The sequence below is a fragment of the Rhea pennata genome, chromosome 19 (genome assembly GCF_028389875.1).
Source record: "Rhea pennata isolate bPtePen1 chromosome 19, bPtePen1.pri, whole genome shotgun sequence".
Classification (NCBI taxonomy): Eukaryota; Metazoa; Chordata; class Aves; order Rheiformes; family Rheidae; genus Rhea; species Rhea pennata.
Genome location: NC_084681.1, coordinates 6,585,434 through 6,611,125, shown reverse-complemented (window position 1 = coordinate 6,611,125; position 25,692 = coordinate 6,585,434). Strand labels below are relative to the sequence as shown.

Sequence of the window (25,692 nt, the reverse complement as noted above, 5' to 3'; positions counted from 1 at the left end):
ATAACTTAAATTAGAAAAACAGAATGGAAGTTGACTAATGAAGTATCACAAAGCTACAGGCAGTATTAAATAAACTTAAATATATAAAAAACAGTATCAAGAGAATATCCAAAAGATTACTTTTGTACCAGTATTCCAACTTGAAGAGCATACAGATTGAGTTGTTCTTTATCTGAAAAAAAGATACCCTCTAAAAGCTGATTAAAAGGAATAGCCTTTAATCTAATTCATACCAATGCAATTTCTTGGCATGGGTTGCATACAGCAATGAGATATGATATAAACGTATTTCCTGACATTTCCACTTCTTTTCTTGAATTTTACAAAAAATACTTTTATGATTAGTTGATTATCTAAATGAACAGACCAAAACTCATTTCATAAATCTAACAGTTACTTAAGAAAACTTTCAAAACATAAGACAGCAATGCTAAAGAAACCTTTATGCTCTCTAAAGCCATAAAGCATCTTGGGGGCGAAATACACGGGTTTTCAAATGACTACGTATCTAGATTTAAGATATTTCTTTTTCTTGCAGATACAAGTGGGCCACTGCAGCAGAATTAAAATAGGAGTCAATATTCTCTGTAATTTGCTCTGCTGAACAAATGAATTTGTTCATCAACGATCTGCTTTTGAGTTTTAGCTTAGCAAATTATTTATATGAAAATTTTAACGTGTTCTTAAGCAACTTGATTTAATTATTTTAAAATACTGCATTGTATTTAACTTTGACCAAATATATACATTTTACAAACAAAGACTATGATAAATATATAAAGAAAATGGTTTCTGTACCGCTACCTGAAGCCTGGCCAGAATGCTGGCCTTCTTGGAGTTCGATGAATAGCTTCTAGAGCATGACACACTGCAGAAGCGTTTTGTTTTAGAGTAAAAAGCATCGCGCACACCAACCATTCCACACATCTCACATGTTGCTAATTAGAAGGGAGAAAGTAAAATGTTAAAAATGTAATAAAGACTTCAGTAAAAACTCAGAACAAAGATCACATGCAAAAAGTCCTGTAGGTGGCACCACCAAGCTAAGCGGTTTCTTAGGTTTGACTCTGAAGAGAATTACACAGAAAAATAACTAAAATGAGAACAATTCCATCAAAGCCAGTGAAACACTATGAACCTCAGGTTCACAAGTGAAATGGGCTCTCCTTTTTTCTCCCTACTAATTTTACCACTGGGAGAAGCGAATAAACCAGCTAAATCAGCTACAGACAATTTCAGTGTTTTCACGGTTCTTCTCAAAAAAAAAGTAATGCTTTGAATCTAGGCCTGCCAATTGGGATTTCCTAAGTAAAATAAAATCAAACCTCTGTTGTGAATCAAAAAAATGAATCTATCTAAAGTAACCTAAGCCCATCAATATCCTCACTTATCTGTAATCATATGCTTTATAAGTTGACAGCATCTCCCACTGAGTTTTTCTACACTGAATAAAACAGCGTTTGACTCACTAATACCAAGGAGACAATACCAAGATTCTACCCAGAGAGTGTTCTGGTCAGTACTAACTCTGGCCAAAATATTTTTTCTATGATGGCAAAAGCAATTATCCTATTTTGCCAGAATACTTTAATTCATAATTAGTGCATATTGAACAGGTATACACTAACAGATGTTAGGAAGCAGTGGTAATGAAGCTTTTCTAGTACAGTAAGATATTTAATTTTTACACTATATGTAAAATATATAAAAGAATAGAGAGAATACATTGATATTTCCCTCATAGCTCAAAGGCCCAGAAGAATGTACAAGATGGCATGCATATACATGTGCATATATACAACACATATTTGACAAGGGGAATCAGAATTCTATCTTACTTCAGTTTAGCAAAAACAACAAAAAACAAAACAAATCAAAACAACACCACCACCATCCCACCCCACCCCGAGCCAATTTGCCCAACATTGGGGTTTGGGCTCACACAAATTCATAACATACGCTGAAAAACATAACCGGCAAAGTCTTTCTACCCGTGTACTTACCCATGCCAGATTTGCCATCTGGATAAGTATAGACCTGCCCATTGTTCTTTATAATTGGGAGACTGGTTGGCAAAGGAGCAACTTCTTCTTCGCTTTCATCTGAACTGGAGCTGCTGCTGGTGTCCTCACTACAACTGTCATAACCGTCAAACATCCCGAATGAATCACGTCTTTTCCTTTCTGTTCGTGAAGTATGCTCTGTCTAAAAATCAGAAAAAAAACACACCACAAAACAAACAATAGCAGAGCACTCCAAACGAAAAAAATCTCAAAGACAAATTTGAAAAGTTTCAAAGGTCAAAAATCAGACTACAAATGCAGATGTACTACAAATCAGTGTCTGCTCTGTCAACACAGGGATATGAATCACATACTGCCAATTATTGTGCTCAGTAGCATTAGAGTCAAAAGTAGCCAATGCTCGGTATATTGATAGACAGGAAAAAAATTTATCTCATGATCCACTGAGAATACGTGGTAGCAGTCCATACAATTCTTTTTCTTGGATCTTCTGAGTTCGTTAATCCTGATGTGCAGAATAACGACAGCCAAACAGAACTTGTATGCAAATGAGCATATTCCAGATGGCTGCAGTCAACTTCACTAAAATTCATTAATTTGAGAAAGACATGCAGAGAAAGAACAGTTCAAAGAAGACACTATTCTAAGGGTAAGAAAAAAAGAGTATTACCCCACTCCCAATGGCCTGTGGGGTTACAGATAAATCTCTTAGCTGCCCTATGATTCAGTTTCTCATGTGTGAACCAGGAGTACTTCTCTACCTCACATGGATGTTCTGAGGATTAATACATTAACAATTATGAAGAGCTCAGTTACTATGGCAATAGGGTCTGCATAAATGCTAAAAAGATAGAAAGGTGACTAATTTGCTACTGTCATATACTAAAAAAATTGTTACATAATAGTTTTCCTATCATCAAAAATCTGAGGTCAATTGGAAATACACAACTTTGAAGAACATTTAACAGTTAAGCAATTTTCAGCAAAGATATTGAAAATGCATAAACAATAGATTAACTGATGTCTTTTTTCTGACGCGCATTCAATACATGCATTTTAATACAGTGACATTTTTCACTTTATTACTATTTAACACACCTCTATTGAAACAAAAGTACTGTTAGATAAGTGAACTGCCTTCATTAAGCTGAACTTCTTTTTTTCCAAAGTATTTCCATCATTCTGATTGGTATCTATTTAGGCTGAGAGAAGTTAATAAAGACAAGACAAAGCAAGAAATTCTATCACAGAAACAAAAATTAGGAGAATGAAATACAGCAAGAAACCAAAAAGAAATATGAAGAACATACCATTTTTTCCCCAAGAGCCAATTTTATTTAAAAATCATTGTAGACAGAAAAATGTGATCAGACTTCTTCTTAAATTGCATTTGAATTTGTAGCTTTAAAGATTTCATCACAGTAATTCCCTAAATCTCTTTCCTAGACAGTATATGCCTGAACATCTTTATTGTTAGATCTCATCTGAGCCCTCTTCTGCCATTCTGCCGTGCTATCCCTTTATTACAGTCTCTGTTCTCCCTTGCAATCTGTCTAAAACCTATTATAGAAGGATTTCCTCATAGGCAAATGGAAAACCTGATTTCCACACTGACCCAATCCCAGCATCTGACATTAAAAAAAAAAAAGAAAAGAAAAAGTAAACAAACTTAAACACACTTAAAGTGACTCTGAAACCTGAGTATTTCCACTTAATGTTAATCATGAAGCAACTGACATCTGCTTGAAGTAGCTGGGATGACAGTTGCAGTCATTACAGGAAACACTGAAAGGTAGCAGAGCCAGATCTGCCCTGCTAACAAGTCTTACCTGTACACTATTACTGATATGAGAAGCCAAGAAGATGCAAGTTATTTGTGTGCACACGTGTGTGTAGATTAAGCTAAAAGTCAAACACAATGTTGCCGTGGATAGTGTTCTGCTACCAGTACCAATAATTTACAGACCAAAACACCAGCAGGAAGGCCAGTTGGCTTTCTCAAAACCTTCATAATGCCTCACAGTATTTAACTTCCACTGACCAGAGAATACAGCCTCTGCTAAGCAATAAAATGCAGTACCATATTAACCATTCGCAACATCAACACCAGAATACCACGATGTCTCCTCTGTTAGTGGAGTTTTAGAGTCTACAAACAGGATCATATTCCTCATTCAGCTGAGTTTTTCTCTGTTAACTTAGCTGATCCATCTCACTGAGTGACCCAGACCTCATCTCACAGAAAGGAAGACTCAATCCTGTAGCAGAGGCTGCAGCTGGAGGTAGTGTTAAGAATTCCCTTTCTCACTGCAGACTAGAGAACTTCAAACTCACGCAGCAGTTCTGCTACACTCTGCCAACCCACTTCATTGCTAGAGGCAGAGAAGCTACCAACTCAGAGAAAGCAAAAGTTGCACTGCCCATTGCCAGTTCCTCCAACATCCAGGGCCAGAGCAGAGAAGCTCTGTAGTCAACATTGCTCCCACCGCAAGGTGGAAGAAAACAGGAAATAGATGGACAGAGGCTGGAGGAAGAGGCTGAAGGTCCAGTGACACAGAAGACAGACAGATTGCTCTAGGGAAGCTGAAGTAGGGTATGAGATTACTATTGTAGGTATCACCTTTGGCTCTATTTTTTGTTGTTGTTCTTTCGTATCACGTACATTTAGAAGCTCAATATTACTCCCAAGCCTTATTTGCCAAAATATCCACAGATGAGAAAGAAAAAAAATTCTTATAAACTCTCAAAAGAGGTCTCATTTAACACCTTTTCATTAACCTGAATTAGGACAATTTGTCCAAATATAAAGTTATGAGCAACTCAGACAGCAGCTTTGTTTATTATTAAAATAATTTATAGTTATTATCCAGATTGTAATTCTTGGGAAATTACTCAAAATACATTTTACGAAACTTGAAAAAAGGTTCAGTTCTGCAACAAAAAAGAAAAAGCCTCAAACTTTGAAACTGAAAAATACTTTGTGCGAAGAAGTAGGTGAAAGTTAGGGAAGGCAACATGTAAACACCTATGCTGAAATTTTGCTAGAGCAGACCAAAACATTTACAGTTTGATAATAAACACCACTAAGGTTCTTTTCAACACATATGCAGAGACAGCATTGGTAGAAAGCACTGAACAACTTGTGGAATCTCTGATAACACTTCCCACAGAACTTAGAGGTCCTATTGCACTTGCAAATCCTGTCCAATGTCTGAAATACGACAGCTGAAACACTGGGGTACAGCTCAAGGGTCAGAAATTGCATCCTTACACAAAGGGCAAGATATGAAAAACCTACTCTAATATTTTGCTGCAAGACAGCAGAACCTGGTTCCCATGGAGCTCCTGAGGCCACTGCCTCAAACAGAAACAAAACAGACATGAAGCAGCTGCTTCTGTAAAAGCAGCAGCTTGCAGTTCCTGCTGAGTTCTTACAAGCAATGTGCAGCAGCCTGCCTTATCAGCTGACCAGTAATAATTTGTCTGTCTGACACAGAAGCACCTAACCATGGCACCTGCTGGACCTCTAGGAATGGAAGCCTCAGAAGGGGCAGTCTATTACTGTGCAAAACAAAAGTTCTTACTAAATTTTGAGACATATTGCTAATGAGAATGCAGCCCTTCCCCCCCAAGAAAGCAGCATCATAGTTAAAGCGTGAAGGTGGCCCATCAAAACCACAAAACTAGGGGTTAAGACTATTAGCAGGAAAAAATTAAGCATAATTTTTACATTTACACTCTTCAATAATCACCATTTGATACAGTTCCTTTAAAAACTCCCTTTTTTCCCCTGCCAAAGACTAACAGTAGTAGTAACCTGCTCTAACAATTACATCATAGTAAGATAAATCCATACGATAATTCACAATATATGCATACAAAGACAAAAAACGCTTTCTACTCTTCAAAGCTGGATTTAGCACTAAAAATCACACTAAGAAGATTGCCTCTCTCTCAAAACTGAATCAGATCAGTGTTCTTCACCTATTAACAGATGAGGGAACAGCATTGTGTCTGTCTGCAAAACACGCTTTGAGCAGGAGTCTGGCACACTGTAAAACTTAGATCTGTGCAACTCTGGTCAATAGCAAAAGAGCAGTAGTTAAAACTCTACTGCTAAAAGAAAATCTAATACTATATTAGGTAGAAGCAATACACAAACAAAAAAGTTAGGCAAAACTTCTAGGGATACCAATTAAGACTTATTTTCCTAATGAGATTGCTGCTTCCTCAACAGGAAAGATTTTTACACTGAGCAATACAAAGTCTAAGATAAATGGGACTGGCAAATAAGTCTTTAGGACTATTTGCTTGTTGGTTTTCTTGTGTAGTTTTCTTCATTGAAGGGATCGGTGGAGAAAGGAACTTTTAAGAACTGCTTTCTTATTCTGCCCAACTTCCCATTTTCCTGCTCTTCCTTTCCCCCTGTGAATACTTGGCAACAATATATTTTTAAGAAATACTCTTAATTAAGGCATTACACAAGGCAAATGCTATGATAAAAGAATACAGTTAAAGAAACTGGTTTCCCTAAAATCACAAAGGTAATTCTAAACAGGTATCATAAATAACTTGTTTCTCATTCCCTTAACATACAGTGTTGTACCAACAGTTGAATTTGGTCAGTACATTATAGCAGATATTCTTTGAGTGCAGTAACTGCTCTTCCAGAATAAAAACTTGTTCTAGAAGGATAAACTATGTATGGCCAAAACATACACACACACACAATTTAATGTTAAAAAAATAACAAAACAAATACTTACTCAGGAAATTGCTTTAGTGTCTTGATGAAGACTATGCTCAAGTATTGGCAAAACTTTTGAGAAAATGTTTTGAAGGGGAGAACTTGTTAGAGAAAATACCTCATTATGCAATAACTAAATTTCTTGCCTCCAAGTAAGTGCATCTTTGCCGAAGGAAGATGATACAAAAGGGTCATAGGAAGGTTTCAACCTGCTCAAAATGTTTATTGTTATTACTGAATCAATTTGGTACTTGAATTCAGAAAGGCAGCAAATTAGAATTTTGACAAAATACAAGAATGGCAGCTTAATAAAGGCCCACCAGCATCTTTAAAAATAAGCAATGCATCACTTGCTAACCCCCAGAAACATGACAGAAGTATGGACAGATGGCACGGGAGGCCAAGGTCAACAATGAAGTCATCATAAACTTTAAGTCAATTGTGTGTGATAAGATGTATTTACTTTAATCACATATCCTTATCAGATCACACATTTCCCACAGTGTACTTCCGAGTTGATACTAAATTTGATGCACACACTTTGTTTTCAGAAGTTCATTAATGTTTTATGCTGTAAGTTTAGTTTTAGCTCTGGATTTCAGCATTAAGGCAGCAAGAAGACAACTAATTCATTACAACTCTTCTGAGCTTCATCTAGCCAAAATAATTTAGTGTAGTATTACTAGCGTGCCCCCTGTAAAACTGAAGAACTAATTGTGTCTCATAGCATGACAAAAAAGGAAAATTTAAACATGGTACTAAAGAAAAGAATTTCAGTTTTCATTAAAAACAAACAAAAAACCCCCAGACCTAAACATCTTGGGATTCCTGGAAATCAGAACCAACCAAACTTACTTTTTTTATAGAAGCAACTCACCTCTATATGGAAATGTGCCTTCCACTCTTATTACAAGTAAAATCTCAGCTGGAAAATTACAGAAATGATTTTTCCTGTCTCTTCATTTGCTATGTATGACAGCATTTTGTCTGAAGCCAGTTTCTGCTGTTTGTCAATGGTTTTGTCCATAGCCTCTTCCCCAGGGGGTTTCACACAAGAGGGGAGACTCTTATAAAAAAATATATCAAATTAGCAGGCAATTTGGAGGGGGAAGGAGATGTAATATCTGAAATATGTGAGTTCTGAAAAAACTCAAAATGTGTTACAAATTCCATTACGCTTCTACTAAACAAGTATCTGAAAGACATGAAGTCTAGAAGTCAAATACTTGGTTTCAAACAATGCATTACCATTAAAAAAATCATTTAAAAAGTTAAAAAGCAAACAAACACACAAGAAAAAAACCCCACCAAAACCCCAGCCCCTGGAACACCTGAATTCCTTCTGTGCCCAGGGCCAGATTCAGCAAAATATCACACTTGCCCAGCATGTACTGACTTACCTGAGAAATGAAGGTATGCAGTAGCAGTGTGTAGAAGGTATCAAGAGCCTTGCAGAATTAACCAAATTTTAAGAGGTAAGAAAAATGAAAGCCAAGGGAACTTTTGTGCATATTGGCATCATTACTGCTACTGTCATGTAATTCTTTTGGGAGCCACAGTGAAGAGAACCCTTGCTTTCAGCTGAGGACCCTGTTGCACATGCACTACACACTCTAAAGACCAGAATCTAAATTATCCTTTAGTGTAAATAATGACTTACCACTAAAAAAAAAAAAAAAAAGAAAAAAAAAGAAAAAACACTCTGCTATACTTCCTAATAGCTTACACTACTTGCTTCCTCAAAATGATCCCTAATCAGAAGCAGCTAGTAAAAACTACTAACCTACCACAGTTTGTGTTTTGTTTAAGAACAAACGTAAGTTGTATTAGGTCCCATTTAATTTTCCAGATTAAGCTTTCTCCTAAACTTATTATTCCATTCCTTTTCAATCAAAAGCAGGCTGCTATAAAAAAAAAAAGACACAAATAAATACAGCATCTCTAACCTGCAAAACAGCCTCAATTTAAAACAGTGAGGACTACCCAGCAGCTTTCCAAGCCGCGACTAGTTTTAGAAGTGAAAAAAATCACAAGGGCTGCCACTCACATTTTAAAGCATTATTTGAAAAGGAATTACTTTTTCACAGGCAGTAGCTTCTATTATAATCAACATATGCTTTACGGAGATATACATAGGCTTTTTTTTTTTTTTTAAGGACACACTGGATAGAAATTCCTTCACTTCAAAACACTTTCACCGCCAGCTTGAAAGTGAAACTGGTTTCGCGAGTTTACTGCTCGCGTTCAGAACAAAGTCAAAACATCAACAAGCGTAAAAAGGATATTGATGGGGCCACCAGCCGCAAAGGATCCGCAACTTTTGAAGCGCCAGGATTAAAGAACAGTCTAAAGCGCTTAAGAGGAGCGCGGCGGACTGGCCAAGTCCGAACGGGCGTGCGCGCCAGGGGGAGGCACCGCGCAGAGCGGCGCCCCGGCGGACCCCGCGCCCCGGGGCCAGCCCGGGCCGGAACCGGAGCGCTGCCGCCCGCCGGCAGGGCCGCGGGCAGGACGGACAAACCGCCGGCAACAAAGCGGGCGCCGCGGCCGCCCGCCGCCACGTGCCCGCAGCCCGCCGCCGCTGACAGGGCTGCGCCGGCGGCCGCTCCCGCCGGGCGGCCGGTGCCTCCCCCCGCCCGCCCGCCCGCCGGCCCCGCGGCGCGCTCGGCGCTGCTCTCCTCCCACACAGGTGGTGCCCGGGCCGGCCCCGCCGCGCAAGGGAGGGACGGAGGGAGGAGGAGGAGGAGGAAGGGGGGGGGTCGCTCGGCGCCCCCGGCCCGCGCCGCCTCGCCACAGCGCTGCCCCCCGCCTCGGCCCCCCGCGGCGGCGGCGGCGGCGGCTGCGGGACTCACCAGGTCCTTTGTGTTTTCCATCAGGCCCTCATGGGCAGGAGGTGCCCGCCGCCTCTGCCCCCTCCCCTCGGCTCGGCCCCCTCCGCCTGCCGCCTCCCCCTGCGAGGGGCCGGGCCCAGCGGGGGCAGGAGGCGGCCTGCGAAGTTCAGCCTCTCACTCAGTCGGAGAAAGAAATCCAACTCCCTGCTCCGGAATATCAACAACATTAGCATAACCGCACTGCGCACGCGCGGCGCCCGGCCCACCGCCCGCGCTTATTGGTCTCCCAGCTGTTTGGGCCTCCCTCGCTCGCCGTACCCCCCCCCCTCCGGGCGAAACCACTCCGCAAAGCGGGAGCTCACCGCCGTACTGGAGCCTGAAGGCTAAAAGTGGCCCGCAGGGGGCTTGCGTTACCTTCTTGCGGATGACGAGACGCGGGAGGCTGCCGCCGGTCCGCAGCTGAGGAGCGGTTATTGCCATACGAGGCATGGGACCCCCCTATAGATGCGATGGAGTGACCTGGCCTCGGACCTCATCACGTGAAAGGCGCGGGGGAGGGAGAGGAGCAGGAGGAAGGGAAGGCAAAGAAAGGAGGTCACGTGACAGCGCCTGGCGTGCGGGGCGAGCGGGCCGGGTCACGCGGCGGAGGAGGGGCAGCAGCGCGAGCCTATCACGTGAGGAAGGGGCGGAGCGAGGCGGGCGCCGCACGGCGGGGTCACGTGGGCGGCACGCGCGCGAGTTCCGGTTCCGGCTGGGGCTCGCGCGGCGGCGTGAGGAGCGATGGGGCGCGCGGCGGCGGCTCGCGCGGGCCCGGCGGCGGCGCGGCGGCGGCCCAAGATGGCGGCGACCAAGAAGAAGAAGAAGAAGAAAATGAAGATAGCGAAGCAGCTGCAGCCGCACGCGGCGGCGGCGGCAGCAGCAGCTGCAGCGCAGGAGGCGGAGGAGGCGACCCGGCGTGACCGGCACTTGCGGGCGCTCTGCGGGGTGTCGGGCGCGGAGCGGGCGCTGGAGGAGCTGGTGTTCGGCGACAGCCTCGCGGCGGAGGAGGGCGAGCTGCTGCAGCGCCTGGCCGGGCCCCCGCCGGTAGGGCACGGCCTGCCCTCCGCGGCGGGAGGCGGGGCGGGGGCGGTGCCTCCCCTCGCCGTTCTTGTCCTCCCTCTTCCCCGCCGCCCGCGGAGAAGCAGAGGGACCTTCTCCGGCTGGGTTAAAATGGCCTGTTTGGTTGTTTTCAGCTTCGTGCTGCCGAGAGGGGAACCGTTCCGAAAGACTCTAGCGATTCGGAAGTGGAGAATGAAGCGAAGGATAACTTCTTGCCCTCTAAGAAACCAGCCTGGGTGGATGATGAGGATGAAGCTGAGGAAAAGTAAGCTAGAATTTGTAGGTAGGAAGTAAGGGTAATGCTCTAAAGAATTAGCCTTAGTGACTTGTGCTTAAACGATCTCTATATTCCTTATGTTTTCTTTTCTAGAATTGATATGACGCACAGGTATAAAAAAGATATGATGAAAAGTGATGCCGAGAAGATACTTAGTAAGCAAAAATTTAAAACACGACTTCAAGAAGAGTGAGTTTCGTTAATTCTTCTGTAGCTGTTTTTGTTAAGATATTTGCATGTGACATTCACAGTGCCTTTTACAGTATTTGTGGGCAGTTTGAAGTTACTGCTTCTAGCACTATTTCCTGTGTTTAAATCCAAAGAAATAAGGAATAATAAAGCTTGTGAATAAACTTTTTTTATAGGCTAATTTATTTAGTACTTCTTTTAGTAGATATGTACTAACTTTTTTGTTTTCTAGGGAGCTATAGCAGAAAAATCTTTAAGTGGGATGACGGAAAACAGTAATTTAGACTAGGTGATTGATTTCTGCTATTTAAGATATGTGAGAAAGAATGTGCTGAAATATGAATATAGATAGCAGAGCACTACTTTAGATGTGTTTGGGCTGCCTTGGTGTTAATACATGTAGCTGCAAAGAACAGTGCTGTCTTGTTTAGTATCAGCTGTGCTTTAGTTTCATGTTCTACAAGTCCACAAAATACATTAATAACACTACGAGTGAAACTGTGTGTGGGGATTTGCATTGTGCTTTAAGTGCATGTTATCTCACAGAATTGAGACTGATTGTTATGCAAGTATGAACCATTTTCTCAAAGGCCTTCCCCTGTTTTTTTTTCTCTCTAGATTTCAGCGAGCTATGGGAGGAATACCTGCCTGGGCCAATAGAGAAAATAGGAAGAAACCCAGAAAGACTGCAAGTGATAGTAAAGAAACTCATTATGGTTATGAAAATGTGATTCTAATATGCTTTTTTTCTGCTCGGCTATTCAGCTCTTTATAAAACATCTAATTTCTGGTGTTTCTCCATTGCGGATAAGGTGATAATATACTAGATAAATCAGCTTTATCCTTTCAGTGTGCTTTTATTTCTTTAATTTATTGCCTCTGTGGGGATTTTGTAGGCTGCGAAGTGAATGTGAAATCAACCTTTTCTATGTACTTTGGTTTTTTTAATTAGGTGATAATGATGAAGATGATGATCTGCTATGCAGGACTGGCAATTTTATATCAAACTCTGAGTCCCTGCCAAGAGGTATTTTACAGGTAAAGATGAGACTACTTCTACCATATTTTGACCTGTATACATGCTTTTAATACTTTGCTGTTTGAGCAGTAATGTTTCTGTTGATGTTTGTATGGATTTTTTTTGGGGGGAGGGGGGGAAGGGATCCTATTGCTTGAAGGCCTAAACATTAAACTTCAGAAAAATTGGATAGGAAGAATGGAATTTTCCCACAACTCTGAGGCTACCGAAATGGTCTTTGGTACAGCAAGAAATGCTTGCTTAATTTGACAGCCTTAAGATGTCAAGTAAAGTATATGAAACTATCTGATCTGTGTTCCAGATTCATTGAAATTTAGCTAGTTTGATATAGACTACGTTAAATTAGAAGTCAGTGAAAAAGTTAATTAGCTTATTATATCTATGCTACTGTACTAAAGCAGCTTCCCTGACTTATTGTATGTTCTGCTTGACTACATTGTCTAAAAGGTCAGCCTAATGTGTGAGAGCTCTTATGTAGAACAAAGAGCAATTAAATTGATTGACTGCTCGTGAGCAAAAAGAAAGTTTTAACTGCGTGATCTGTATTGTAGATGAAGAGCTGCTTGCCTGCTAATCAGGAACGCCTTGTTGGTGGAAAGCTGTCAACAGTGCAGTTTCATCCTTCTGCTCAGGTTATCCTCACTGCTGGACGTGATCGATCTGTGTCACTCTTTCAGGTGAGACATTTTAATAAGCACAATAGAAGTAGCAACTGACGTAGCTATTTAAAAAAAAAGAATATTCAATTATAAATAGCTTGGGTGGGATGGAGTTGCTGGGTTTTTTCCCCTCTTCCCCTCCCTTCCCCCTTTCCTATGATGGCATATGCATGTTTTAGGGATTGTAATGGCTTTGTGCTTAGAGTGGAATCTGCTTGGTTGAAGGCATTTTGTTGGAACAAAATTTCATCTGTGAACTCACACTAACTGCTCACATAGTATAGGCAAATTAGTTCTATCCAGGTTTTTAGTAAAGATTGTTTTTGTTTTTTTTTTAATTAAACATGTTTGGTTTCAAGGTCTGTAGTGACTAAGACTGAGGTGTTTCTCCAAGTTCTTCATTTAAAAAAGTAGTAGTGAGAGGAGCAACAATACTTTTAAATGAAAGCGGAGAGCTCAAAGCATTTTGGGTGTCTAGAGACTGTCCTGCAGCAGAAAACTGCTGGTCCTGGGACTCTTCTCTCCTGCTCCTCTGGAGTGTAAAAGCCCTAACTCCATTCAGGGACCAGTGAAATGGTCAAAGGCACAAGTCAAGCTTGGCTCTTACAGGGCTGCAAGAAAGAGAAATGCAAAGCAAATAACACCATATAGGAAAACACAATATAAACGATGGTTTAGTTGAACAAAACATAGACATGATGGGAAGGGTAAGAGGCTTGGAGTATATCCAAGAGAGTGCCTGAGATGTAGGATAAGGAGTGAGAGCCAGGTTATTTGGAGGTTGGGAAGATGGGAAGAGATTATTGCTTCGCACTAGTAAATGTTTTGCTGTTTAAGTCTCTTGTACTGGCTAGTCAAGATTAAGGAATGTATGAAGTATTTTTACACAGAAAATTAATGTAATAATCTCTTTTCTTTTGAAGGTTGATGGTATAAAGAATCCAAAAATACAGAGCATCTATTTAGAGAGTTTTCCAATCTTTAAGGCTTGTTTCAGTGCTGATGGAGAACAAGTTATAGCCACTGGTACTCACCATAAAATGTTCTATGTGTATGACATGATGGGTGGAAGTATTATTCCTGTACATCAAGTAAGAGGTATGTTCAAATGTTAGTACTTTAAGTGTCTGGGTATAGTTGAAATTGTTTCAGAACTGGCATATAAATTAACTTTAAGAAAAAGTGCAGTAAATTTTGGTAGGGTTATTTGTTTTAGTAATCTTTACTAGTGTGTTCAGTTTTAGTTTGGGTAACTGTCACACAAGCTTAAAGTTGAGTTGTAACTTTATTGTGACAGCCTGTTGCAGAAAGGAAAAGTTGAAATGGGGTCAGGTCTTACTCGTATTCATCAAATCTGAAAGTTGAGGCAAAACAATAAGTCATGCCAACTTGAAGTTCTGAAACTCTCTTTTTAAAGGTATGGAGGAGAAGTTTGTCAAAAATTTTGAAGTGTCTCCAGATGGATCATTTATGCTTCTTATTGGAACTTCAGGTTATCTTCACTTGCTATCAATGAAGGTAAGGTTTTTATCATGACTCACTTGGCTCAGTTTCTTGGTACCCTTTGCTTCCTAAATCTGTTTGCTTACCTTTAATCTGAAAAGCCATCTGACTTTTTGGTTAAAACAGAAGTATGACACATACCTCAGAAAATGAGGTAGTGTATTGACTGGAACTGTAGCTTCAGAAAATGATTTTTGAGTGTCTCTTTTGCTCACTACACAGTTCTCTTTGGGATTGGTAATGGAACTAACACCAGGGTTTCACAGGCTTTTTTAGCTATCATTTAGGTGTGTCTATTTTCTTTCATCTGGTGCACCAACACTGTGCTGACAATGGGCCTAAGTATGGAAACAGGTGGCTGAGGGTAAATGAAGTAGGACTGCTTTTCTTGTGAATTGTGGTGGTAGTGTGTAGGTCTATTGTGTTCATAAAACATACCAGCTCCTGAGGTTCATAAAGTATATAGAATTTTCAGGTAGATTTAAGATCATTTGAAAGCAGCTGGATTTGTTTCACGTTTTCGCTAGGAAAAGTGTTCTTGTCAAAACAGTCAGTTCTGTTATGCAATAGGGATCACCCGGTGAGGGAGCCAATGAGCCTTTACTGAAATAGCTCTAGTTGTAAAATAAATGGGGTATACCTGGATCTCCATGGTCTGTGGCTAATGTGGCTCTGAAAAGAGTGTTAATGCTGTTCTTTTATTGTCAGTTTAGCAAAGAGTTTCGTGGGACAGGAGTATGGAAGCAGCTTTTTTTATTTTTTTTTCTCCTGTGTGTGTCACAGCATACCTGTGAGCATCAAATATTCCCTGAATGCTGCATATTAAGCCATGGCTTTAAGTTCTAGGCAGCCAAAAGGGGAGTGGGTGGGGGAATGAGGTGCCTTGTTATCATACTAATTTATTCAATAACCTTCCATGCAATACACAAGTCAGAATAGTATTTGAGTCCTGCTTGTTGCAGAATACAGGAAATTAAATTTTAAAATGTAAATTTAAAATTAATTTGAAAAGCATTTTCAAATATAGCATGCTTCTATTATCCCTGAAATGTTGGTTAACATGTTCTGAAGACCTCTTACTGGAGGCTTGTCTGTAGGTAATCTCCTTTTATAAGTAGCTCTGTGTTCTTACACTAGTGCAATTGCAATGATGGAGAGTAATGTAGTATTGTTCGTGAACTAGTTCATGTTTCAAGAAACACTGAAATGAAGGCTTTATTTTGCTCCACCTCTTGCAAGCCTGTATAAAGAGGTTATTTCTGAGGGTAATACAGGATTGAAGCTTAATTCTACTAAATTTAGTAGGAATAGAATTCTTAATGTCTTCAGTAAGTGTGCTTCACGAGTCAGGAACATTTTAGGCAAGAAAATGTCAAAAATGGAAGAGTCTTTATTTCACTGCTGTTGATCTTTGTCCTATAGACAAAGGAACTGATCAGCACTATGAAAGTAAATGGAAGATCCACTGCATCTGCTTTCACTCCGGACAGCAGCAAAATATATACATACTCAAGTGAGTGTTCTTGTTAATAGCACTAATCCCAACTACATTTAAATCACAGAACTCTTTCAAAGCAGTCGTAGTTTTACAAAGTGAATTGAAAGACTATGCCAGTATCTGGCCTAAAAGTATAAGCAAGTGCTCAGACGCGAAGATTTAAGATTTATGCTATATGCTTAATATACTTTGTTTAGTGCCTTGCATTTCACATTTGTGAACAAGTTAATTATTTTTTTCTGAAATTTACTTTAACAGAATAGGCAAATCACTGTGTTCTGTATACATGGCTTGTATGTAATCTTCTGCTTCATTCCACAACCAGAGGAAGGTGAAGTTTTTGTTTGGGATGTGAAAAGCAGGAAGTGTCTACACAGATTTGAAGATGAAGGCTCTTTGGAAGGCAAATGTATCGCTGTTTCAAGAAATAACCAGTATGTAGCATGTGGGTAAGTTTCTAAATCTGTTTTAATTTCTTAATATCTCATTCTGGAGCTTTTCAGTAAACTGAGTTGTGACTGGTAAGAGTGTAGGAATGTGAAATAAATTGAGTTTTAATGAGGCTAGAATAGAGGTGAATAGATGGAGGTTGTCTATTTTGGGATAACCATTTATTTTATTTCATGTTTATCTAAAATACCATATAGACTGAATACTGGTATCACTCTTAGTGTATTGTTAGTGCCATGTAATGGGTTTTGCAGTTAATTTTGAAATGCAGAGTGAAATCATACAACTTCTGTATTATGAATGTCAAGTTAGGGTCCTGTTCCTTTCCCCTTTTCTAGCCTCTTATACTCTTGATTTGGTTCCTTAATAGCATGTTAGTATTTAAAAGGGTGCATTGACTCAGGTGCAAATGTACTACTTGACAGTATTTTTCCAAGTATACATATTAAAATGCAACTTAATAAACTGGTGTATCACCTCTTTTAAGTGAGATTAGCAACTATTTTAAAATCCAGTATGTATTTTCTTAGCTTGTTAAGAAGAAGGATATTTAAGTGGAATTGGGTTGCATAGAACTTAAACAGAAGTACTTTAGTTCCCTCAGTCTATGTTAGAGTTCTTACTGCTTTGAATTCATTGTATATTCTCATTAGGAAAAAGAGCATTATAATGGACCTCTTAACCTATGCATAGTTCCAAATTTTTAGTGGCAAGAACTTGATTTATCAAGTATCTCCACTGGTAAAAGTATGTGTTGTTTTACAAAAAAGTTCATCTTAACAAGGATTTTCTGTTTGTATTTCATAAACTCCACTAAATGTTTTATTGGAAATGATGTTTTTAGTTGAGTGGTGGCTATAGATAAGTTAATGTGTGCTGCAAATGCTACTTCTTGATATGGTCTGTGTTAATTTATCCTCTTTAGCTCAGTCTCTGGAGTTGTAAACTTGTATACTACTGATGTCTGTCTCAAAGAAAACCGTCCTAAACCAGTTAAGGCCATAATGAACCTAGTTACACCTGCTACATGTGTGACCTTCAACCCCACAACAGAAATTTTGGCAGTGGCTTCCAATAAAGCTGATGAGGCTGTCAAACTGGTATGTTCAGCTTCTTCACTCTGTGCAAGCTTTTTTGATTTAAAAAAAAAAATGTTCCAATGACATAAAACTGATATTAAGCAGATACATGCACTGCAAAAAGATCAGCTAGGCCAAGCAGATCAGGACATGTGCAAATGCTGTACATCTGTAAGAAAGTATTGTTTTTTCTTGAAGTTGTTAAGGTAGCATCTTACCTAGTTCAACTCTTTCCCCCTCCCCTTTTTAAAATGACTTTTTTTCAGTGTGGTAAATATAACGACTTAGCTTGCAACAAATTGAATTTTCAGCTCCTCTTGTGTTGCATATGGTATTCCTCTTAGCTCAGGATTTAACTGTCAGCCTTGTTAGAATTCTGGCCAGTGTTGGAACTACTGAGTAAAACTGAATCAGAAGCTTATATAAACTGATTAATGTAATTACTCAACTGACTTAAAATGACTGACAGCACAGTGTTCCCTGCACTATATTCCTGCTTGTTTCTCCAGTAGAGCTCTATTTAGAATGAGGTAGAATAGCAATAGAACTCAAGTATTGGAACTTAATGTTGAACTTATGTTGTTTGGACTTTTTTGTAACTTTTCCATAGTTGCAACTAATCCTAACTTTCTTAATAGGTACACATTCCTTCGTGTACTGTATTCTCAAACTTCCCAGTGTTCAGAAGAAAGCAAATTTATCTTACTCAGTCTATGGACTTTTCTCCCAGAAGTGGCTTTTTTTCTATAGCAAATAATAAAGGCAGAGCTTTATTGTATAGGTATGTATTAATTTAAATTAGTTAATTCCAGATGATATGTTCTTTTTTTTCCTGTTTAAGTGGGGAGGATGACTGATAAGTGGAGGATGTTTGACTAAATTGGTCTGAATTTGATCTGATGATTTAATCACGTGGGGAACTGGCTTCCTGTTCTGAAGAATGAGCCTTTGATTAGAAACTGTATGTTACTGCAGGCATCTCTGTCAAAACTATCGTTCTTTGAAATAACTAGGACAGAAAAAGACAGATACAAGGTGTTTGTCCCCAGCTTCCTTCCCCCTCAAAAGCCATGCTTCTGTACTAATATCCATATCTGACATGGGTTTGTTCTAGGTGTAAAAGCATGACAATGGTATCTTTAGTGCTTTGGTCAATGGGATTTGAAGGCTTTTCACACATGCTGGATGATGTGTATGTCTGAGACTTCCTGGTTTATTCAGAGAACACAGGAGTAAATCTATTAATCTTCTTGGCAGGTTACAGTTAATACCTGAAATTCCAGTTTTCATGTGAGGTATTAGTAATCTCAATGATTGACTTCTGATTTAGCATAGACTTGACTTCTCCCTTCTATGAGAAGGGAGAAGTGGAATGGTAATAACTCAGAGCAGGATATATTTCCTTTTCTTTATAGTAAGTTCTTTGACTTGGTGATGCTTTAGAAACTTCTTATCTTTAATGTATGAGTTAAATCAGACTCAAGAAGTTTGACAAGGAGAGTTTACAAAAAAAAAAAAAATTAAGACTAAAAATGTGAATAAATCTTAATTCTCCCCTATTTGAGTTTGAACTATATACTGTAATGACACCTCAGGTAAATCCAGCACAGTTACTGTCTTTTACTGAGAATATATTTCAGATTAGTTAAGAACACTCAGGGTGACACTACTTGTTGCTGCTTCATACGGTCTTTAGTCAGCGTGTTGTTGAAAAGTTAAGTCTGTCTCAATTTTGATCTCTCTTCTTTCCTTAGGCTGAAACACTATTCAGATTTTTAGAAGAAGATATGAGAGAGAAATTACAAGTAACCCAGGTATAAGTAACACTAAAACTGACAGCATTGTCCTAAAGAACCTTGTTTTAATTTCAGTGCCTCTGTGTCTTTTGGGTGGCAACAAGAGGTTCTTATTTCTATGTAATTTGGAACATCCTATCTGGATTGTTTATGCACATAGGCCCCAACTAATGGGTGATTAAATTAAACAGTCCCTTTATAAGAATTTCCATACAACTACGGAAAGGATTTGGGATTATGATGTTAATCTCTACTCTTTTTAATAGTGGGTTACTGCTCTTTATGCTACCATCATATTCCTTCAGGGAGATGGTAGCTCAGCTAAACTTTTGTCCAGCTCTGACAACAGTTTTAAAAAATATGGATATGTTTAAGCCAAAAGCTCAAGCAGTGACAATAAACCAGTGGCGGGCTGGCAGATATGTAGCTTTGTCTTGCTATGAGCAGATGTATGTGTGCGCACCCTAGTCTACATAGTTGCAAGCTTAAATTGCTTAAGTTTGAAGCATAGCTTGTGTGCAGACAAGGTGTACAACAAGGATTCTGTTGTACAGTTTTAACTGTTTCATGGAAAAAAGTTCAATAAAGTAGTTAAATAGCTAATGTCTAAAACTGGAACAACCGGCTTTGCTAATGTTGCAGTATTGCTGTTTGACCCAAAGGTTTCTAACGATTGGAAGCTAGGCTGATTTGTACTGGAAGCAGTTAATTGCCTGCATGTGAATCTTCCGTATAATTCTGCAATGGCAAAATGTTCCAAAGGTACTAACAAAATCCTCTTCTACTGATCTTTCTCCAGGTGTTGTAATCTGCAGCTGACAAAATTCAACAAGAGGTTTTTTCAAACTGTTTTATATGGAAGTTGAAAAATACTAATATAACATCCCTTTTGTGAATATTGTTACATAATAAATGTACCTGATAACAAGTTTCCAGTCGAATTGCTTCAACTCTTTCAATGTTTTGTGTAAACAGATGATTGACTAGGGTTTCAATGGCTTCAATTACTTCATCAGAAATGCTTAAATATCTTAAGTTATCATTCTGATGCTGACACTGAAAACATTGACTTTGTAAATTGTAACTCTGTTCAATGTATTGAGCTTTTACATCTTAAATGAAGCATGTTGAACTTTGTCTTGTCATTCCACGAATGTTCTCCCAACGAACTTTGCCACTAGCCAAGTTCATCTGGGGCTGGGTAAGAAACTAATCATTTTGCTGATGGAGGCTATGAATCGTTCTTTCCAGGGGAGCAAAGCAGTAACCTGAAATGCTATCGATGCAAGTTTATAGTTGAGACTTCAAGGGCCAGTTGTGATTTAAAGATAGGAGCCTGAACTAGAGAGGCAGTCAATGCGTATGAAACACCCTCAGTGCATTCTGAAGTCCTGATGTGATCAATTGTCATGTAGCAAGGAGTGCTTTGTAGCTGTTGTTGCTTGTTCTTTACTTGATGCCAAATACAGCCCATCTGATCACTTTTTTCTTGGATTGGCTGCCTGTTTAGAGAGAAATATGTGAGCAAGTTGACTAAAAATCTTCTATAATATTGGTAAAATATCTTACTTTTGAGAATGAACTGTAACTGATATCTGTCACACTTCACAGGAGGGAGCTTTTTGAGCAGTAGCATCAGAAGCAGGGGTGCTCCACTAACCAGTAGTGAAGTCAGTATTAAACCTTCAGTGAAAGTGGCATTACAAAAGAAGGTATGGTCTCTGAGCACGAGAAAGAGCTAATTCTAGATTCTTGTCAAAATATTTTAAATATAATCCTCTTGCTAAGCAGTTTACAATTTTCAAAAATGGAATGCTCTATTTTCTGACAGAATGGATTTTTAACAAAACCTTGCCAGTTATGCGTTACAAGATGGGAAACTGATTTCATAAACCAGATGAAAAAAATACGAATATGCCATGGAGATACAAAATTGACTAGAGTTTTTTAACCTATGATGCTATACTTAAGCTAAAGATCATAATACAGAAGCAAATTAAGTCATAAGCACATTAAGATGCTTGCTGTAGAATTGTTCTGTAACAGAACAAGTCCTGCTTAAAATTTTGTTGAGAAAGACTTTGAATTTTATAAATCTAGATGCTTGAACTGGTATATTTTCACTAGAGGGCAGCACTTAATCACTGATTTGGAGACTTGACTGCTTTCTGTAACTTAGCAGTGCTGTCGCAGGATAAAATGTTGAAGGGTTTTGGTTATGGGTATCAGTTTACCCTGTTGTCTTCTTTGGTCACCTGTGCATTTCACTATTAGGGAAGTTTAAGTGGTGATGTAGGTTACTCCACAAAACTTAAATTTGTTTTCAGGGAAACAGAATGACTTCTGAAAACAGTAAAGATATATATATGTTTTAACCAAATCTCACTTAAGTGACTGTGAAGTATTTTTGTATTGTTGAATCCTGTTATCTTGTCTGTTCATTTCTCTTCCAGTGTGTCTTCACTGTACCCATGAAGAAATAATCCCTAGCCCCCTGATCCAAAGCCATTAGCAAGTCATTGTTAGCAGATCTACAATTAAAACTTAATCACAGATTCCTGGACTAATTTAATTTCCATAAATTCAACAGTTTCTGATATTTTTCTCCATCCTACTAGCCTCTAGTTAAGCAGGAAGTCCAGACTGATTGAATGGAAAAGCAGGAAAGGAAATCTAAAAGATGTTTTAAACTTACTTTGGGCGTACTGAAATGCTGTATTCTGTAGTGTCAGTGCAACTGTCTTCTAATAGTGTCAGGAAGAAAGGAGAGATCAATCTGAACAGTTATTAGCAAGTCATGTGATACAAGTTGCATGTGCCAAGCTCTATACCTGGATTATGCAATACATTTGAATTAATACGCAAGAGTATATAAGCTTTGTACTAAATATCTTCATCTTTGCTATTACATTTTTATATTCTGCAAAACATACCTTACTGTTTTATCCAATAAAGAAATGAAGATACCATTTACCTTGATGGGAGAAGAACCCAGAGTACTTGATGCATTTTGTATTGGGTATTGAGTAATCATGATCTAAGGTATTAAACAGGTTTTTTGTTGGATGATACTAAGTATTGCAAGAATTTTAAAGTGTTACCAGTATATCCAGGATACTTATTTGCAGTAGAATTGCCAGATTTCTTAATTACACATTATTATTGTGCAGTCTCATTTTGAAAAACTTAGCTCTTTCTCTATTTGCCATGTATTAAGTATACTTAAATTTCTGACCTGTTTAATTCTGTTTTTCTTAGCATGGCTCCTGGCACTGCTAAGCTGAAGTTTTCAATGAATTATTTCTCTACTTCTATTCCATTTTTCTTGGAAAAATAAATTTTATTGATGTAGCCTTTAAATATTTATTGCCACAGCCTTTCCCCTTCAGGCAGTCATCTTGTCAGATTTTGCAAGCTAAAGCAAGTTAGTCTGGTTAGTGCTTAGAAAGGAAACCTCCAAGAAAGAAAATTGACTAGCTGTTGGTGTGACATTGGTTATTTAGAGGATGATGCTCTTAGTTTTGTGGTCAAGTCAGTCTTAAAATAGAAAGAAGGAAATGTTGATATTGTTGACCCTGCTACAGATCCCTTCAGTGATTTCACATACTGTTCAGAGCTGCCTTTATAAGCCTGATACCCATCTTGGATGCAGTAAACTGAATAAATGTAAGCAGATAAAACTGCGTGTAGACATGGTCTGGGAAGGAGAACTAGGTTGGTGCAGTAGAGCTGCTGTTTGAATCTACTCCTGTTTAAGAGGTATATTGAGGTGAGGTGCAGTTTAGCAAAACTTAAAGGACAATGGTTTTCCTATGTCTCATTCAAAATCTAGAATTGCTGATCTTGAAATCGTGGAAACCTGTGGTTTTCAAATCTCAATGTAGAACCGGTTTAAACTACTGTGTGATTGAATTATACTAGCCTGTTCAGGGGCGCTGTCATTGAGGCAGTCTGCACCTATGTGTTATCGTCTGATAACTAAAACCTAGCTATGAAAGCTGTACATCTTACTATATTACTTGGAGACCCTCTAGTGTAAATGAAAAACTATAATCTGCTTATACACTTTGGCTACAGTGTGATTTAACTTTTATAATAGATACCATAAAATGTACCTGAAAACCCATCTTGGTGTTACGTTTTGCACAATTGCTTGCCATGAGACTTAAAATAGGAGAAAGAATTGAATTAGAAGGGGATTTGGAAACTATCCAGGAAACTCATTGAGGAAACTCAATGTGGGAGTCCTTACTCACAATTAATACTCTTTGTTATTCTTATGTTTTGTCAGTGGATGGATAAGGGTTCGGAAAGAGTTGTGCCCTGCAGGATCACTAATACTTGTTACTAATCCCTCATGTGAATTCTGAAGAGGGCTGAATTTGTACTGGTAAGAGGTGTAGAACTTGCAGCATAGGACAAGGTACTTGCTCTCTTACAGTGGTGCATGTTATGAGCAAAGCCAGTTTAATCCTGTGAAAACTCTTTTCAGGTAGTTGATCCAATATTAAACTCGCTGTAAATGGCAGTTACAGATTAATGACTCAAATATTGATATTTAGCAAATTTATGATTTGAGGTGAGGTATGTATTATAATTGGTTATTATAACTTAGATGCTTAGCTAGGTGAGGTGAATGAAAGACAGTTTTCTTTTGGAATAAAAATTCAAATGAAGCTGAGCATAATTCAGTCCAACATTATTAAGAGTATTTTAGCAATTAAGCAGAGAAATAAATGATGCTGCCTGGGGGTACTGTTTGACCTTCCAGCACAACTTTGCTGTCTCCTACAGCACAGATCTGTGTGACTGCTGTATGTTTCAATATAAGTAGTACAGTTTCATTCTTGAAATGAAAGTATTGTATTATGGGACAATTACTGCAGCTCTGTCCAAGCTGCAGTATGCTTCAGTTTAATAAAGTTAAGCCAGAAAGAATATCACTATGGTGTGAGATAAAGCAGTTGTAGTTTAGAAACAAACAGATAGTAGGATTCAAGGTTATACTTAATTGGGAAGAGACAAGAAGTAGTAGGGGTAAATAAAATAGTGAGATGACAAGGGATTCAAGAATAAGTCAAACTTGTGTAAGTTAATCTTGTAAGTAACAGCCCATATTGCTTATAAAAATGCTGTTGTCTATATTAAAACACACATTAGGCTTTCACCTGCCTAAATTAAGTTAGGCTCCCAAAGTTATTAAAAAATACAGAGGAATTCATGGGCTGTCAATCCCCAAACCGCTTTGTGCCAGAGTATTTCTGCTGTGGTTCATACTACATCCTGAGCTGAGGGTATAGAACGAAGTGATGTGACATCAGCCTTGATAGCAGATAGCTTATTCTGAAAACGTTGAGGAATTTGATAATGCACAAATTAAAATGGAATCAACTGAAAGTTTTAAATTCTGTATTGTTAAATTTCCCAGATAGACTTGTCTAACTTTAGAGGAAGGTGTTCGTTGAAATCTGTGAAAGTCTTTTTGAAATTCAGGACTATAAACAATACCTTTTTCCATTTTAGGATGAGGACTATATCTTACATTTTAATTTTTGAATAAATTCTGCGGCTTTGTTCTTATTCCCTAGGAGTACTGTGAAGCTCAATCGGTGTTTCTAGTGTTTCTCAAGGTATTTAAATAAAAGGCATGACAAGCATAGAATAGCAAAGGTGCTGGTTATATTGTATTGCTATGGTCAGAGAAGAAACCAGTATTTTGCTTAAAACATCCTATTAACATAATTTGTGCTACAGGGACAACATTCACTTGATCTTAATGTGAAGGCACTGTGTAATTCGAAACAGTTTCATAAAGCAGAGGAGGACTAAGTAATAGAAAAAATGTTAATGTATTCTTTGCTTGTAATCATCTGCACTTGCTGTCCCTTCAGTTTGAAGATCTAGAAGGGCTGTATTAAGGCAAGTAATCATATATAGTAGGTAATATTAGTCTCATCTCATGGACAGGGGAAAAGAGTTAGTGAGTTGAGATGAATTACATGCTAAGTCACAACTGGGAATTCAGGCTTAGCTCCTTGATTTCCTGACAGTTTTTAAAAACAGTAGATTATGCTGCTTTTTACCTCTGTTAGGCTAGTGTCATTGAAAACTGCCATGCTCCTTTCTTGCCTGCTGTGTTTCTTTTTTAACAGGCTTGCAATTTTTGAATGATGCCTAAGGTGTTTCATTCTCCAGTCTAATCTCCTTCTCCAGATACTTAAAAATGACTCTGATGATGAATGTGGTATTTAGATTTTGTGAAAAATACTCCTGCTACAGAAACTGACAATCGTATCAGATAGTATTTCTGACCAACCTGTCAGTTTTGGCAGCTTTCTGTGAAGATATTCATTTTACAGAAGTTCATATTGTGGAAAATTCAGTGTTGCACAGAAATCTTTAGGTTCCCTTGACTCTTCTGGAAACAGATGAAGATGCGATCCAGAAAAAGGGTGAAGGTCTTGTGGGGGGAAGAATAAACTGATAGAGGTGGCTATGGTTAGGG

The 25,692-nt window shown here is 38.8% G+C and overlaps 2 protein-coding genes across 8 annotated transcripts in view; one reads left to right on the top strand and one right to left on the bottom strand.

The window, feature by feature from the left end:
- MBTD1 (mbt domain containing 1) overlaps positions 1-10,113 on the bottom strand; it is a 38,619-nt gene extending 28,506 nt beyond the window's left edge. Inside the window, exons 1-6 of one of the 7 annotated variants that reach the window (XM_062591822.1) lie at positions 10,014-10,093; positions 9,621-9,803; positions 7,649-7,837; positions 6,791-6,843; positions 2,004-2,205; positions 799-938 (exon numbers count right to left, since the gene is read on the bottom strand). In XM_062591822.1, coding sequence (XP_062447806.1) covers positions 799-938; positions 2,004-2,157 — 294 coding nt within the window. In that variant the 5' untranslated portion in view covers positions 2,158-2,205; positions 6,791-6,843; positions 7,649-7,837; positions 9,621-9,803; positions 10,014-10,093. Of the gene's footprint in view, positions 1-798; positions 939-2,003; positions 2,206-6,790; positions 6,844-7,648; positions 7,838-8,171; positions 8,221-9,620; positions 9,804-10,013 lie in introns of those variants that run through there. The other 6 variants (XM_062591821.1, XM_062591818.1, XM_062591819.1 and 3 more) reach the window with 6 other exon arrangements.
- A 292-nt stretch (positions 10,114-10,405) lies between these two features.
- Positions 10,406-20,115, top strand: UTP18 (UTP18 small subunit processome component). The gene is made up of 14 exons (XM_062591851.1): positions 10,406-10,682; positions 10,832-10,962; positions 11,068-11,163; positions 11,782-11,861; positions 12,116-12,201; positions 12,754-12,879; positions 13,785-13,959; positions 14,279-14,379; positions 15,787-15,877; positions 16,188-16,311; positions 17,238-17,412; positions 18,030-18,172; positions 19,146-19,205; positions 19,987-20,115. Exons 1-13 carry the CDS (start codon positions 10,437-10,439, stop codon positions 19,168-19,170), a joined length of 1,599 nt encoding a protein of 532 aa, XP_062447835.1. The 5' UTR covers positions 10,406-10,436; the 3' UTR covers positions 19,171-19,205; positions 19,987-20,115.
- Positions 20,116-25,692: the final 5,577 nt, after the last annotated feature.

Excerpts from the sequence above, each read along its gene's own strand:
- UTP18 (XM_062591851.1), top strand. The coding sequence starts at position 10,437 with ATGGCGGCGACCAAGAAGAAGAAGAAGAAGAAAATGAAGATAGCGAAG. Across the intron at positions 11,164-11,781 it reads AAAACACGACTTCAAGAAGA|ATTTCAGCGAGCTATGGGAG; the intron begins GTGAGTTTCGTT and ends TTTTCTCTCTAG. Across the intron at positions 14,380-15,786 it reads TTCACTTGCTATCAATGAAG|ACAAAGGAACTGATCAGCAC; the intron begins GTAAGGTTTTTA and ends TTTGTCCTATAG.